Source organism: Nannospalax galili, unplaced genomic scaffold (assembly GCF_000622305.1).
Source record: "Nannospalax galili isolate Female #2095 unplaced genomic scaffold, S.galili_v1.0 scaffold1798, whole genome shotgun sequence".
NCBI classification, from domain to species: domain Eukaryota; kingdom Metazoa; phylum Chordata; class Mammalia; order Rodentia; family Spalacidae; genus Nannospalax; species Nannospalax galili.
The window spans coordinates 86041-100705 of record NW_008341341.1 but is presented as its reverse complement, the minus strand read 5'-3'; the positions used below and the strand labels follow the sequence as shown (position 1 = coordinate 100705).

The following is a 14665-nucleotide window of genomic DNA, read 5'->3' as shown; positions in this document are numbered from 1 at the left end:
CCTGGGTCTCATGTATACTAGGCCAGTGTCTACCACTGAAACACCTAGCCCTAGTTATTCATCTCTTTTTAAAAAATATTTTATTATTTTTATTTTATGTGTACACATGTATTGTCTGCATGTAGATAAGCGCACCTGTATTGTGCAATGCCCTTGGAGGTCAGAAGAGGCTCATGGATCCCCAGGAATTGGAGTTATGGACAGTTGTTAGCTGCCATGTGGGGGCTGGGATTCAAACCCGGGTCTTCTGCAAGAACAACCAGTGTTCTTAACCACTGAGCCATCTCTCCAGTCCATCATTCATCTCTTTTTTTTTTTGGTCTTTTTTTGAGACAGGGTCTCCCTGTAGCCTCAGCTGTCCTGGAACTTGCTATGTAGACCAGGCTGGGCTTGAACTCAAAGAGATCTGCCTTTCTCTGCTTCCCAAGTGCTGGGATTAAAGGCGTGCACCACCACACCCGGCTATCATTCATCTCTTTACCTCCCAAGGCATTTTATTCTGGTGAACATGGTGGCTCATACCTTGTAATCCCAACTCTTGGGAGGCAGAGAGGGGAGAGGAACCATGAGTTTTGAGTTTCAAAAGTGAGACTCTGTTGCAAAAATAAAACCAAAAAACTAAGAAGAACAAAGAAGAAGTCCTGGTATAGTGGCTCAGCAGCACTTGCAACAAGCCTGATGACTTCCATCCCTGGAACCCACATGGCGGAAGAGAGATCAGACTCCTGTAAGTTGTCCTCTGACCTCCACATGTGCCCAGTGACACGTCCCCCCCTCCCAAGCTTTAAAAAAAAACTTGCCACAAGCAGGGCATGGTGATGAATGCCTTTACCTCCAGCACTCAAGGCAGTGGCAGGTGGCTCTCTGGAGGGTGAGGCCAGCCTGTTGTACAAGTGAGGTCCAGGCCATTGGGGCTACAAGGAGACCCTGTCTTACCACAAAAACAAAATCACTTCATTCGAAGATCTGAGAATATTCATGCATGTGCATCCCTTAAACTTTGAACCTCTTTTTCAACTCCTCTTACCTGCTTCATACTTGCCATTTATTGTACTGATTATCCTAGAGTGCTGTTTAGTTTATTAAGATGGAACAGCTGAGACTGGAGATACGGCTCAGTGGTAGAGCTCTAGCATCCCCCCAAAAAACAATCACAAAAATAAAACTGCTATACCATAAAATGTACCCTTTTGTGAATAAAGCATTGAGTTTTGACAAATACTTGCAGTTATATAATTGCCATAATAAAAAATAGAGAGTATTTCCATTACCCCGAAGACTTCCTTAGTTCCCTTGGTAATCAATCCCCTTCCCCTCACTTCAGCCCCCAGCAGGCAGCAAGCTGGTTTCAATCCCTACAGTCTTGCCTTTTCCAGAATGTCATGGAATCATACACTACACAACCTTTTATATACAGCTCCATCTCTTAACATGTGCTTCTGTTTTTTTGAGACAGGGTCCCACTATGTAGCACTGGCCAGCTTGGAGCTCACTACATAGACCAGCTTGGCCTTGAATTTAAAGAGATCCTCCTGCCTCTGCCTGCTGATTGTCGGGATTAAAGTCTGCACCATCACACCTGTTTTTTTTTGTTGTTGTTGTTGTAAGATTGTGCTTTTGATAAGCATCCATGTTGCTTCGTGCTATCATAACTTACTACATTCTAGCTTTTCTTTTTCTGTCAGTTAAGTAATTTTATTTCATTTTAAATTCTAGCCTCCATTTAATTTAAAAAAAATTTTTTTGGTCTTGTTTTAAACAGGGTCTCCCTGTAGCCCCAGCTGACCTGGAACTCACTATGTAGACCAGGCTGACCTTGAACTCACAGAGATACGCCTGCCTCTGCCTCCCAAGTGCTGGGACTACAGGCGTGCACCACCATGCCCAGCTAACATTTTATTTTTACTTTTTATGTATGAATGTTTTACTTGCATGTATGTACACCACATGCCTGCATGCCCGCAGAGGCCAGAAGAGGGCATCAGATCCCCTGGAACTGGAATTAAGGATGGTTGTTAGCCACTATATGGGTGCTGGGAACTGAACCTAGGACCTCTGGAAGAACAGCCAGTGCTCTTAGCTGAACCATCTGTCCAGTCCCCTTGGAAGACTATTTGTGTTAATTAACCAAAGGACTAGTGCTGAGAGATCTTATTTTCTGGAGACCGAGATTTTCAGAAAATTTGCTGTTTGAAATATAAGAATGTTTTCCCTGGAAGGTCTGAGTTATTTGGACACAAAGAAGCTGCTTCAATTTCCAACCTATGTGCAGAGCTTCAGAGAAGAGGTTTCCAAAAACATTCCACATTTATCTTCACATTGTAGTTTCCAAGGAAATAGAATCCTGAGCCCTCTTGATAGCTCAGGCCTGATGATAATCCCTTTACACATAGCCTGGTGTGCTGTGAAGCAATCAAAACACTGCTTCCGAACTGGAGATGTGGCTCAGTGGTAAAGTGCTTACTTGGCCCGCTCAATCTCCTGGGTTGATCCCCAAATACTGTAGAGCCAAACCAAAACCACACAGGGGCAAAACTCACCTCTGCTTCTCTACTATTTTGCCTACCATGGTTCTCCTCTGTGCCATTTCCCTTGCTTTGTCAGGTCACTGGTATTCTTTATCAGATGTGCTTATCATGAGGATTACTGATAATGTATATAAAATATTTTCATAATGCTTGGCACCTAAGAAGCATTTAATCAATGATAAATTGATTTGGCACCTAAGAAGCATTTAATCAATGATAAATTGAGGACTGGGGGAAATAGCTCAGTTGGTAAAATGTTTGCCTTACAAGAACGAGAACTTGAGTTTGATCCTCAGAACCCACATTTAAAAAGTCAGGTGTGGCCAGGTGGGGTCGCATACACTTTTAGTTCTGAGTTCTGGCATTCAGGAGGCAGAGTCAGGCAGATAGATGTCTGTGAGATCAAGGCCAGCCTGGTCTACATAGTGAGTTCCAGGTCCGCTGAGGCTACTGGGAGACCCTGTCTCAGAAAACAAAAACAAAAACAAAAACAAAAAAACGGATGTGGTCGCTCACATTTATAATCCCAGAGCTGGGAGGCAGAGATAAACAGAGGCCCGGGCCAACTATAGTCAGTCAGTTTAGTCTACTTGGCAAGTTCTAGACCTGTGAAAGAGATTCAGTTTCAGTACAAACAAACACACACCAGAAACAGGGGCTGGATAGGTGGCTCAGTTGGTAAAGTGCTGCTTAAGCATGAGGACCTGAGTTTGGAACCGGCTCACCTGTAATCCCAATGCTGAGGAAATTGAGACAGGAGGATCACTGGGGCTCAGTGCCCAGCTACTTTAGCCCAAACTGATGAGCTCCAGGTTCTCTAAGAGATCCTGTCTCAAAAAACTAAGGTGGAGGGGCTGGAGAGATGGCTTAGCAGCTAAGAGCACTGACTGCTTTTGTAAAGGACTTGCATTTCGAGTCCCAGCACCCACAAGGCAGCTAACAATTGATGCCCTCTTCTGACCTCCTCAGGCATTGAATAACATAGGTGCACTTACATACATGCAGGCAATATACTCATACACATATAATAAAAATAATAAATAAAATATTTTAAAAAAGAAAATGGAATTCTTTAAAAATGTATGGTAGCACATACCTCAATTCCCAACACATGGACTTTAAATCAGCACCATTGTGGTGGATTCAATTCCAGCCTGTGCAGAGTGAGACCTTGGCTCAAACCTTGCCTAACACCAAAAGTATACAAGTTAATAGTTTATTGAGCTAAATTTGTACATTCCAAGAAGTGATCTGGCTATAAGATCTGAAATAGACAACACTCATACTGCCTAGACTTTTTAAAAAATGTATATGTTTTGTCTTCATGTAAATAAGTGCACCCATGCATGCAATGCCCAAGGAGGTCAAAAGAAAGCTTTGGATCCCCTGAATCTAGAGTTAAGGACAGGTATTAATTACCATGTGGGTGCTGGGAACTGAACCTGGGTCCTCTGCAAGAGCAGCTAGTGCTCTTAATTGCTGAGCCAGCTCTCCAGCCCCTTGCTTAGAGTTTTATATTATCATTTCAAAACCATTAGATCTATTTCAAGTGACACATCATAAAGTTATCAATATAAAATCCATATAAATTAACTCAGATTTCACATATTAAAATTACTAATAAATCAAGTGTTCTAACATCCTTTGTATTAGTTCTTTGTAGAGAACAACATAAAGAAGCACCTAGAAGGGGCTGGAGAGATGACTCAGCAGTTAAAAACACTGACTTTTCTCACAGAAGACCTGGGTTCAAATCCCAGCACCTACATGGCAGCTAACAACTGTCTGTAACTCCAGTTCCAGGGGATCTGACAGTCTCTTCTGTCTTCCTCAGGGCACTGCAGGACACAGATGCACTTACCTACATGCAGGCAATACATGCATACACATAAAATAAAAATAGTAAATAAAAATTTAAAAAAAAAGAAGCACCTAGAAGGCAGGACATTTTTTTTTCTTTATTTTTGCAGATTACATTATATATATATATAATGAAGTTTAAGGGGGGAAAATAAAAATAAGAAATCAAAGACTAAAGAATTTGCCAACATAGGGTCAACTTTGGTAGAATATGAAGGTTTCCATTAGCTCTGTTTTGGTTTTTTTTTTTTTTGAAAATCCTAACGAGTTTATTGGGCTTACTAACACAGCATAGGGTGGGGGTTTGCTTAGAGAAGAGTGGGCACCCCCCCCATTTACAGCTGCACTGGAAGGTCCACACTGAAATATGGATCCTGCGACTTCCCAACAGCTACAGAAAATGGTGAGAGATGTGCCTCCTGGCGTTCTCAGCTGATAGATCCTTAGCCCCTCCCCCACATGCAGCTAAGGTTGGCTGATTGGGTGGGAGGGGTAACTGACTCCCCTCTTAACTCCTTGACCAGTGTGGGAAGGAGATGTGACTACAGCTTGCCTGCATAGTGGTCTAAGGACACTACCATGTAACACTCCACCCCTTCCTTCAGCTCTTATGTTCTTTCTGCCAATCTCTTCTGCAAAAGTCCCTGAGCCTTGGAGGGGGTGATAGGTGTGAGACGGTCTTCCTCCCACTGTGGCAAGGCACTGAACTTTTGGGTCTCTGCATCATCTGTTTTCCTTGGGCTGTTGGCCCATTTCAGTGGGATTCCATCTACTATAAAAATACAAACAGCAAGAAGCAAGAACATCTAAACAGTAGCTGCTATAGTAACTTAACCTATGGGTGTAAACACAAATGCTTGGTTGGTACTTTAGCAGGTGCTTCACATCCATCTAACAAAACAATTGCAGTGGCTTCCCCACTGGGGCCTATATTCTCCCCTGCCATAGAGGGTTGTCCTAGTCTATAGTACCAGATGTGTGTTCCACCTCTAGGAGTGGGCATTATATCCAATTGAAAATTTGCTGATTGTACATACACTAGACAGGACACTATTGCACCAGCAGGAACATCTTGTTTAGCATGTTGATAGTGCAGCACTTGGGGGGGGTCCTTTGTTGAGCAGAATTATAGGGAACAATTCTCCCCCAGCCATCTGCATATCACCTTCTGTCACTAGAAAAGCCACCCATCCAGTGGCAGGGAGTTTCCAGCTTAGTCCAAGCTTGATTTCACCCTCGCCCAAGCTCACATCATGTAATGTCTTCAGCAACAGGGTTTTACCATCCACTTCTGGTGGACAAAGAACATTATTGGCAATGGCCTTTATTGTTTTGGGTACCTCTAGGGCCCCTCTGGCCAACAGTTCATAGGGGGCCAACCTACCTCTGGCACTGGGATTTTCATTTAACAACCATATGGCTTCTGGTAGACTTTCTTCCATCCCATAGGGTTCCTTCTGTGCTTTAGGATTTTTTTTTTGAACTGTGTACGGGGAGAATTTTTTCCCCTTTATTCCCATAGTTCTTTGTATAGCCCTCCTTCTCCCTTTCCCCTTTAACTACCCCCATTTTACATATTTCTCCCTTAGTAACACCTTTCTCCTACTATTCTTCTCTCTTGGGTTCCTCCTTTCCCTTTACCTCCCTGGCTCCCTACCATATTCCTGGTTCCTGAAGTTACATTAGGATATGCACTTGCTTATAAGGATTTGGTGCTAGGATCCACAAAAGAGGGAGAACATATGTCTTGTTTTTCTGAGTCTGTGTTACTTCACTTAGTATAACAGTTTCTAGATCCATCCATTTACCTGCAAATTTCATTATTTCATCTTTCTTTACTGCTGAGTAGAACTCCATTGTGTAAATGTACCACATTTTTGTTAACCACTTGTTGGTTGAGGGGCACTTAAGTTGCTTCCATCTCTTAGCTTTTGTGAAAATAGCAACAAACAGTTGTAAAAGTGTCTCTGTAATAGGAAGAGTCCTTTGGGTATATGCCTATTTTTTAAAATTTTATTTATTTATTTTTATGTGTATGAGTGTATTGCCTGCATGTAGGTAAGTGCATCCATGTCATGCAATGCTTGCAGAGGTCAGAAGAGAGTGTGAGAGTCCCTGAACTGCACCTATAGATGGTTGTTAGCTGCCAAGTGGGTGCTGGGATTCAAACTCCAGTCTTCTGAAGAGCAGACAATATTCTTAACTGCTGAGCCATCTCTCTAGCCCAGGACATGTTTTTTGTTTGTTTGTTTGTCTTTTTGAGACTAGTTTTCCCTGTAGCCCCAGCTGTCCTAGAACTCACTTTGTAGACCAGGGTGGCCTTGAACTCACAGAGATCCACCTGCCTCTGCCTCCTAAGTGCTAGAATTAAAGGTGTGCACCACCCTGCCCAGCAGAAAATGGTATTTGTATTTATTTACTTGTATTTTTTGCTTGGTAAGTGCTCTACCACTAGGTTGTCTCTCTCTCCCCTCTATGGCCTTTTTTTGTTTGTTTATTTGTTTGTTTGTTTGTTTGTTTGAGACAAGGTCTCCCTGGCTGGCCTTGAAATCACAGAGATCTGCCTGCCTCTGTCTCCTGAGTCCTGGGACTAAAGGCATGTACCACTAAGCCCAACTTTATTTTTTATTTTTTGGTCTTTTTGAGACAGGGTCTCCCTGTAGCCCCAGCTGTCCTGGAACTCACAATGTAGACCAGGCTGGCTTTGAACTCACAGAGATCCACCTGCCTCTGCCTCCCGAGTGCTGGGATTAAAGGCATGCGCCACCACAGATAGGATCTATTTTTTTTTTTTTTGTCTTTTTCAGGCAGGGTCTCCCAGTAGCCCCAGTTGTCCTGGAACTCACCATGTAGACCAGGCTGGCCTTGAACTCACAAAGATCTGCCTGCCTCTGCCTCCCAAGTGCTGGGATTAAAGGCATGCGCCACCACGCCCAGCTTAGATAGGCTCTCATGTAGCTCAGACTGGCCTTGAATTTGCCATGTAGCCAAAGATGATGACTTGAGAGCTTCTGGTCCACCTGCCTCCTCCACCTCCACATGCTGAGATTACAGGTATGCTTCATCAAGTCTTTTTTAAAATTTTATTTATTATCTTTATTTTATAGGTATGCGGGTATTGTCTACATGTAGGTAAGTGCACCCCTGTCATGCAATGCCCACAGAGGCCAGAAGAGGCTGTTGGATCCCCTGGGACTGGAGATAGACAGTTGTTAGCTGCCATGTGGGTGTTGGGATCTGAACCTGGGTCTTCTGCAAGAACAACCAGTGTTTTTAATTGCTGAGCCATCTCTCCAGCCCTTTGAGATGATTGTTTTATCGGGATTCTTTACCTCTTCTTTTAGGATCTGGTCAGGATCTTGGTAGTACTCTATACACCTCTGGTTCTGTCCTTTCTCACATTATTCTGACACTTCTTTTAAAAAATATTTTGTGTGTATTAGTGTATTGCTGCATGTATGTGAGTTCACCCATGTCCTCCAGTGCCTGTGGAGGTCAGGAAAGGGTATGGGATTCCCCTGGAACTGGAGTTATGGATGGTTGTTAGCTGCCATCTCTTCAATCCTGGAAAAACACTTTTAACTTTACATGGAGTAAATAAAACAACTATATCTTCAATTCCTGGGAGAAAAGTACTTTCACTGAATTTCATTTTTTAAAAAATATTTTATTTTTATTTTATGTGTATGAATGTATTGCCTGCATGTATGTGAGTGCACCCATGTCATGAATTGCCTCAGAAGGCCAGAAGAGGGTTTCGAATTCCCCTGGAACTGGAGTTAAGGATGGTTGTAGCCACCATGTGGGTGCTGGGAATCAAACCCAGGTCCTGTGCAAGAGCAGTCAGTGTTCTTAAGTGCTGAGCCATCTCTCCAGCCCCTGAATTTCATTTTAAAGAGTGTCAAATGTAAATAAAAAAAAAATCTCTTGGAGATGGTGGCACACGCCTTTAACCCCACCACTCAGGAGGCAGAGGCCAGTCTGTTCTACATAAGGAGTTCCAGGCTAGCTACAAAGAAGATGCTGTCTCAAAAAATTAAGAACAAAAGATTAAAACAGAGATAGAGCATCCTTCCTTGATGTAAAAATGCTTATGAACCAGTGATTTGAAGTGAGGAGTCACAACTCAGTATGTACTCAACAAATATGATTATTATTTTATTGCTTAGAAGAGGAATAGAGGGAGAGATAAAAGTTGTTTGAAGCTCATAAAATTACGGATTGGCTACAGATCTGAATCTCAAGGGTACTTAATTCTCCAATATTTGGGACCCTTGACGTTATTGCAGATCAGGGTCTGAACTGAGGTCTGATTTTAAAACCTACTTCTCCAAAAGTGCTTGGCTTCCAGTAGTGAGGAGAGCAGATAGGATTAGACAAGTCCTTTCAAGGAGAATGGTGCTCTGACTTCTACTATGGTCTCCCCAAAGACAGCATCTGGACGAGGCTTTTTCACCAGAAGAGGAGGATACAACTCCACAGTATTGATGTCACCGTAGAGAGCCTCCAACTCCGCAGCCATTTCCTTATCTCCTGTTAAGTTCTTCAAATGATGCATAGGGCTTCAGGGAAAAGCGTTTGCGGTATTCATTAAGAGGATGGTATTTCATCTGTCTGCTCTGCTCAAAAGAGGCCTTTGCCACTCTATATTTCACGTGGTACATTCCTACCTCCAGCAACCCTGCCAGCAGATTGCCGGGCGAATGACTCCACGAACTGGGTCAGTCCATGCTCTACGAGTATAAAGGAGTTGTAGAGAAACTGATTAAAGTTGTACTTCTGGTCTTTAATGTGAAAAGTGTCAGGCAGCAGGGGATACCAGTGAGAGAGTGTGTTAAACTCGGCAACAATGTGGTTCTGGTACTGAAACTGCTGGTTGAAAAGCAGCGCTGGGTCAAACTTCATATTGAAATGATAGCTACTTAAATGCTGCACCTAGTCCTCAACCACAATCTTAATAGTCTCTCCCATCAGTATGAGCCTGCTTGTCTGGAATAACCGTTCATCATCCCACACTGGGTGCTCATCGGTTATGTTCCTGCGGCCAGATTGTGGTGTATATCATCAGACCAGGCACCAAACCAAAGATCTCCTGCCCCACAGGGGTGTGAAGTGGGTAGGTCATCTTCACCTGAGTGTCTTTGATTGTAGGAGGATACCTATTTCAATTTTCCATCATTGAAAAGGCGCAGTTTAGGGCGTGGTGGCACACGCATTCCTCTGGGAAGCAGAGGCAGGCGGATCTCTGTGAGTTCAAGGCCAGCCTGGTCTACATAGTGAGTTCCAGGACAGCTGGGGGGCTACAGGGAGACTAAAAAAAAAAAAAAAAAAAAAAAAAAAAAGAAAAAGAAAAGAAAAGAAAAAGGAAAAGCGTAGTTTATGCTGTCTATCTAGAGTTTCACCGTAGATATGACTTAAGTCCATTCCATGACCCAATCCCCTGGGGAATGCAGACCATTATTTCTTGTCTGTCTTGAAATATTGATGGGTGAAGTGCTGGGCAAAGAATGTAAACACCGGGATGAACTTTCTACTTAGAACTTTTTCCAGAAACTTTTCTGAATCGGGAAGTTCCTTCTTTCCTTTCACACCCCTAGGAGTTGGGCAGTCATCTGCTCTAGAAGAGCTCTGGTGTAGTAGGAGATTAGAGAAGGCTTCCCAGTTTTTGTAGTCATAATGATCTGGTTAGCAACACGCATTTCTGAATCTTCGCAGGAAGGGAATGTTATTGACAATGTTGCAGAATCCCTTGAAGTGGGTAAGAATGTAGTACATCGAGTTTGGGGAGGGCTTCACCAGTAATTTAATTCTTGTCCTAAATTCAGGTGTAGTACAGTGCTCGCGATAGAATCCTGTCCCGGTACAATCCCACGTATACTGATCCAATACTGCGCTCATACATTCATCCCGGTTTTGACATGGGTTGGAACAGTAAGGGTTTGCAGCGGGGCAGCAGGGCGAGGGCCAGCATCCCGGCTGGAGCGGGCGTCCGGCTGCGCTGCTGTAGGATGCGCTGTTCCAGGTTCTTCCCGGCGCGCTTCCAACTCTCTCTGCCAGCAGTTAGAACTCAGTTCCACCCACTACCGATTCCAGTGGCGCATGCGCCTTCCGCGTGGAGCGAGCGGACGCACGCGCACTCATGTGGGGCGGGGCGGGGTGCACGCATGCGCGCTCCGTGTGGGTGGGGCCAGTGCGTACGCAGCTCCGGCCCCTTCCCCGCCCTTTTTCTTCCCAGTTTTCCTCTCAGCTGCGGGGCTCGGCTGGTGGCTGCTTCCGGTCGTGGTGCGGCCGGGTCTCAGCTCGCTGTCATGTCCTTCGGTCCCTTAGACATGTATCGGAACCCCGGGCCCTCGGGGCCCCCGCTGCGGGACTTCAACAGCATCATCCAGACGTGCAGCGGCAACATCCAGCGCATCAGCCAAGCCAGTGAGCCGGGGACCAGCGGGGCGCGGGCTGGACCTGGGGGCAGGCCTGGGGGGCTTCGGGGACGCGGGGCAGGCCCGGGCCACAGCTGAGGCCACACTTGTGGCCGTCTCGGGCCTCCGCTCCGCTGCGCCGGGCGGTCCTCCCCGCGTCAGTCAGGCTCGGGCGCCCTAGGTCCCCGCCCCTGGCTGAGGCTCGTTTCTTAGGCGTCGTGCCTTCGCGGGGATGGGTTGGTCAGCCGACTTGACTGCCCGTGGCGGGGGGGAGTGTGTGTCATCTTGCCTGGGCGCAGTAGTCAGCCGAGATTTTCCTGCCATCGCCGTCCCTCCACCCACCGGCACTTTCCTCTTTGGCTGGTTTGTATCCGGGGTTGCTTACTGTTTGAGGGTTTACATTCTGCCCAGCCACTGGGTCCTCGGAAATCAGCAACTTTCAATTAAGGGAAGTGGAGAGTGCGTGTGTTTGAGTGACTTAATACACTATGCTTCCTGTAATTAATTCGGGAATCAGATAAAATGACTGGTATTTAAGGGGTGGGATGACTTCTGTTTTAATAAAGAGAATTCACCGAAAACATTTCAATTTATTTTGTCTTTTGTAGCAAATAATTTTTTAAAAAATTTCAAACGTGAAGCTTTCATTTTCATTCTTTGTGGAGCTACTCTTGAATAAATCTGATACACGCAGAGACTTTGCCACAAGTGCTTAGCATGTAGAGTTGATGGACTTAGAATGTCCTTCCTTGTCTTAAAACATCCTCCTCGCCAGTAGAATCTGAGTAAGATTGTAGCCAAAGAGTCAAATACAGGCTGTTTCTTGTACTTGAGTATCAGCCCAGTCTTATAAACAGAACAGAAGCAATGTTACTTGGAAAAAAAAGTGATCACCATCCATGTTGTTTATGATTGTGTTTTTGTGAGCTTGCCTGTACTCTGTTAATAGGTAGAGTCAGTTACTACTGAATTACAATTATGTTCCAAACTTTAAAGCACAAGCTACCACTTTGCTTAAGTGTATATTGTAGAATTTGAGGATGAAAGTTTCTAATGGGAAGGGTTAGGAGTGGGTGTTTGGAGGTAGAAGGAATATGTGGTCTGTTAAATCCAGATAGTAAAAGCACAGTAACATGATTGCTGATGAGAAAGTATAGCACTTTGTGTTCCAGTTTCCTTTTGGGAAGGAGCTGTCATTCAGGTTAGATCAGAAAATTCTGGTTCAAGGGGTGAGCAAGATGGCTAAGTGGGTAAAGTGCTGCCACGCAGGAATGACAACCTGAGTTTGATCCCCAGAACCCACATAAAGAGTGAAGGAGAGAATCAACTCCACAAAGTTGCCCTCTAATGTCCCCATGTATGATGTCGTGGCATACACAGTGTACATATATTTGCCTGGGTTTATATGTATGTTCCACACATTATACAAATACACACATGTACACCCTAAGCTGTCCTGGAACTCACTATGTAGACCAGGCTGGCCTTGAACTCACAGAGATCTGCCTGCCTTTGCCTCCCAGGTGCTGGGATAAAAGGCGTACACTACCATGCCCAGCTAAATAAAATTTTTTAAAAAGCAAATTTTGATTCAAAGCCAAAGTTTTCTCCTTGAGCCTAAATCTAATTTTAATATCTATTTTGTATTTGAGAGTTAAGCCATGTGGTAAGCATAGAACTGGCATAATTCTTTTTTAAAAAAATTTTTTGGGGGGGTTCTTTTTGAGACAGGGTCTCCCTGTAGCCCTAGCTGGCCTGGATTCGCTATGGAGACCAGGCTGGCCTCGAACTCACAGAGATCCACCTGTCTCTGCCTCCCGAGTGCTGGGATTAAAAGCGTGCACCACCATGCCCGGCGGCATAATATTTTTAACAGGGAAATCAAAATTAATGTTGAAGATGGTGCACACTTGTAATCCTAGGACTCCAGAGGTTGAGGCAGGAGGCTTGCTGACAGTTAGAGGCTAGCCTGTCTCAATAGAAAAAGATGGAAAGGGAGGGAGACTGAGTTTGAAGCCAAAACTTAGATATGAGTCATGCCTGTAATCCCAGGCAAGGAAACTTCATGAGTTCAAGGCCAGCTGAGCTATAGAGTAAATCCTGTTGCAAAAAAGAGGGGATGGAGCTGGGCATGGTGGCGCATGCCTTCAATCCCAGCATGAGTTCCAGGCCAGCCTGGTCTACATAGTGAGTTCCAGGACAGCTGGGGCTACAGGGAGACCCTGTCTCAAAAAGACCAAAAAAAAAAGGGGGGGGGTGGAGGAAGGAAAAAAATTGAAGAGGTGTATTTATTAATGTCCATTTAGCTGTTGGTTAGGCATTGGACATGGGATCATTGGTGTCAGTAAGTACCATTTAAGTCCATAGTGTGCTAGGCAGTGTGAAAAGTGCCTTATAGGTAATAGCTTAAATTTGTAACAGTCCTGTGAAATAATTTGGTATTTCCAGGTCGTGGGTTAGGGACAGACTTGAGTAAGGTTAAATAATTACCTAACCAACAAATGGCAATACATTTGAAATTATTTGAAATTTGAATTATTTGAGTTTGAAATTATTTCTGTCTCTTGTGACCAGCAGTTTGCTTGTCTGTAGGGGGTGGGGAGGTATTCGAAGTTGTGATGGTTACTTTTCTTGCACTTATCTTCCCTGCTAGGTTGTAGGCTCATTTGAGGTATGAGACATGACTTATTCATCTTGATTTTTCTGCTCTTTACCTCAACCCAAGCATGTGATGGATTCATTCATTCAGGGTATGGCAAGTATTCATTTAAGCACCTGCTATGTGCTGGGAATGGAACAGTGAACAGATTGCTGCCTGATGCGTGTATGTTGGCATGCATGCACACACATATATATACATACACATAAATAATATGAAGTGATAGCAAGTGCTCTGAAGAAAAATAAAGCAGGGTGAGTGCATAGAGAGTGAAGGGGAGGGGCTGACTGCTATTTCAGGTAAGCTGGTCAGGAGGGCCTCTGAGGAGATGATGTTTGAGTGAGCAGGTGCTGGAATGGAGTAAGGGAAGGAGCATGTGAGAAACGGGAAATAGTGTGTGCTGGGGGCAAGTGCAAGGACTTTGAGGCAGGTGTGGCGAGGGCAGGTGTGGCTAGACTAAAGGTAGGGAGGAGCAAGTAGGAAAGAAAGTCAGAGTTAGGCAGGGGTCACGGCAGTGGAATCTTGATTTGGATGATTAGGCTTCTCTGTCATTTTGGAACACTTTCTTCCTCTTCCCCTTGGACCTGCTGTATCACGTGATCCTAGGCAGCTGTGAGTTAAAATTCTTCCCTTGAGATTATTGGGAGAGGCATTGAGAATTTGAAATTGATAGGTTGGTGTTGCGTCTACTGAAGTATCAGGCTAGTGCCTGTCCCCAAAGCCTCCCCAAGCCACAGCCAATATACCCAAGTATTCAGAGAATGTATATTCCCAAACACATATTCGTTCACCCAGACAGCCCTGTAGGGTCATGTGTATTCATTGAAAATTCGAGAGTGGTTCCTCTTCTTTTTCTGAACTGCTCAGCCACAGATTTGGGTGTGGAATTAACAGAACACATCAGTCTGCAATAGGGTAGCCCACTTTGTGGATTGCTAAAGATACAGCTCAGGTTGGCTGCCTGGTAAGGACAGTTCCTACAATACATGTGGAGTGCAGGATTCTTGACTGCTTACTGTGTACTGAAGGGTCTGGGCAAGTGTTCCTGAGGAAGTTAAAGGAAAAAACCTAATAGTTTTAAAGTTAACTCACTTAACAGCATTTCTTTTCCTTTTGTGGCTAATTTATTGATTTTTTTTTTTTTGTTGTTGTTTTTTTTTTTTTTTTTTTTTTTTTTTTAAGGGGGTCCTCTTTTTTCCCCC

The 14665-nt window shown here is 44.3% G+C and overlaps 1 protein-coding gene and 1 pseudogene across 1 annotated transcript in view; one reads left to right on the top strand and one right to left on the bottom strand.

Annotated features, from left to right (window-relative positions):
* Positions 1-8628: 8628 nt before the first annotated feature.
* LOC103737086 lies at positions 8629-10554 on the bottom strand (annotated as a pseudogene).
* Positions 10555-10594: 40 nt separating this feature from the next.
* Positions 10595-14665, top strand: part of Stx12 (syntaxin 12) — a 41506-nt gene continuing 37435 nt past the window's right edge. The window contains exon 1 of the mRNA XM_008836755.2: positions 10595-10814. Within this exon, the coding sequence (XP_008834977.1) occupies positions 10697-10814 (118 nt within the window). The 5' untranslated portion in view covers positions 10595-10696. The remainder of the gene's footprint in view (positions 10815-14665) is intronic.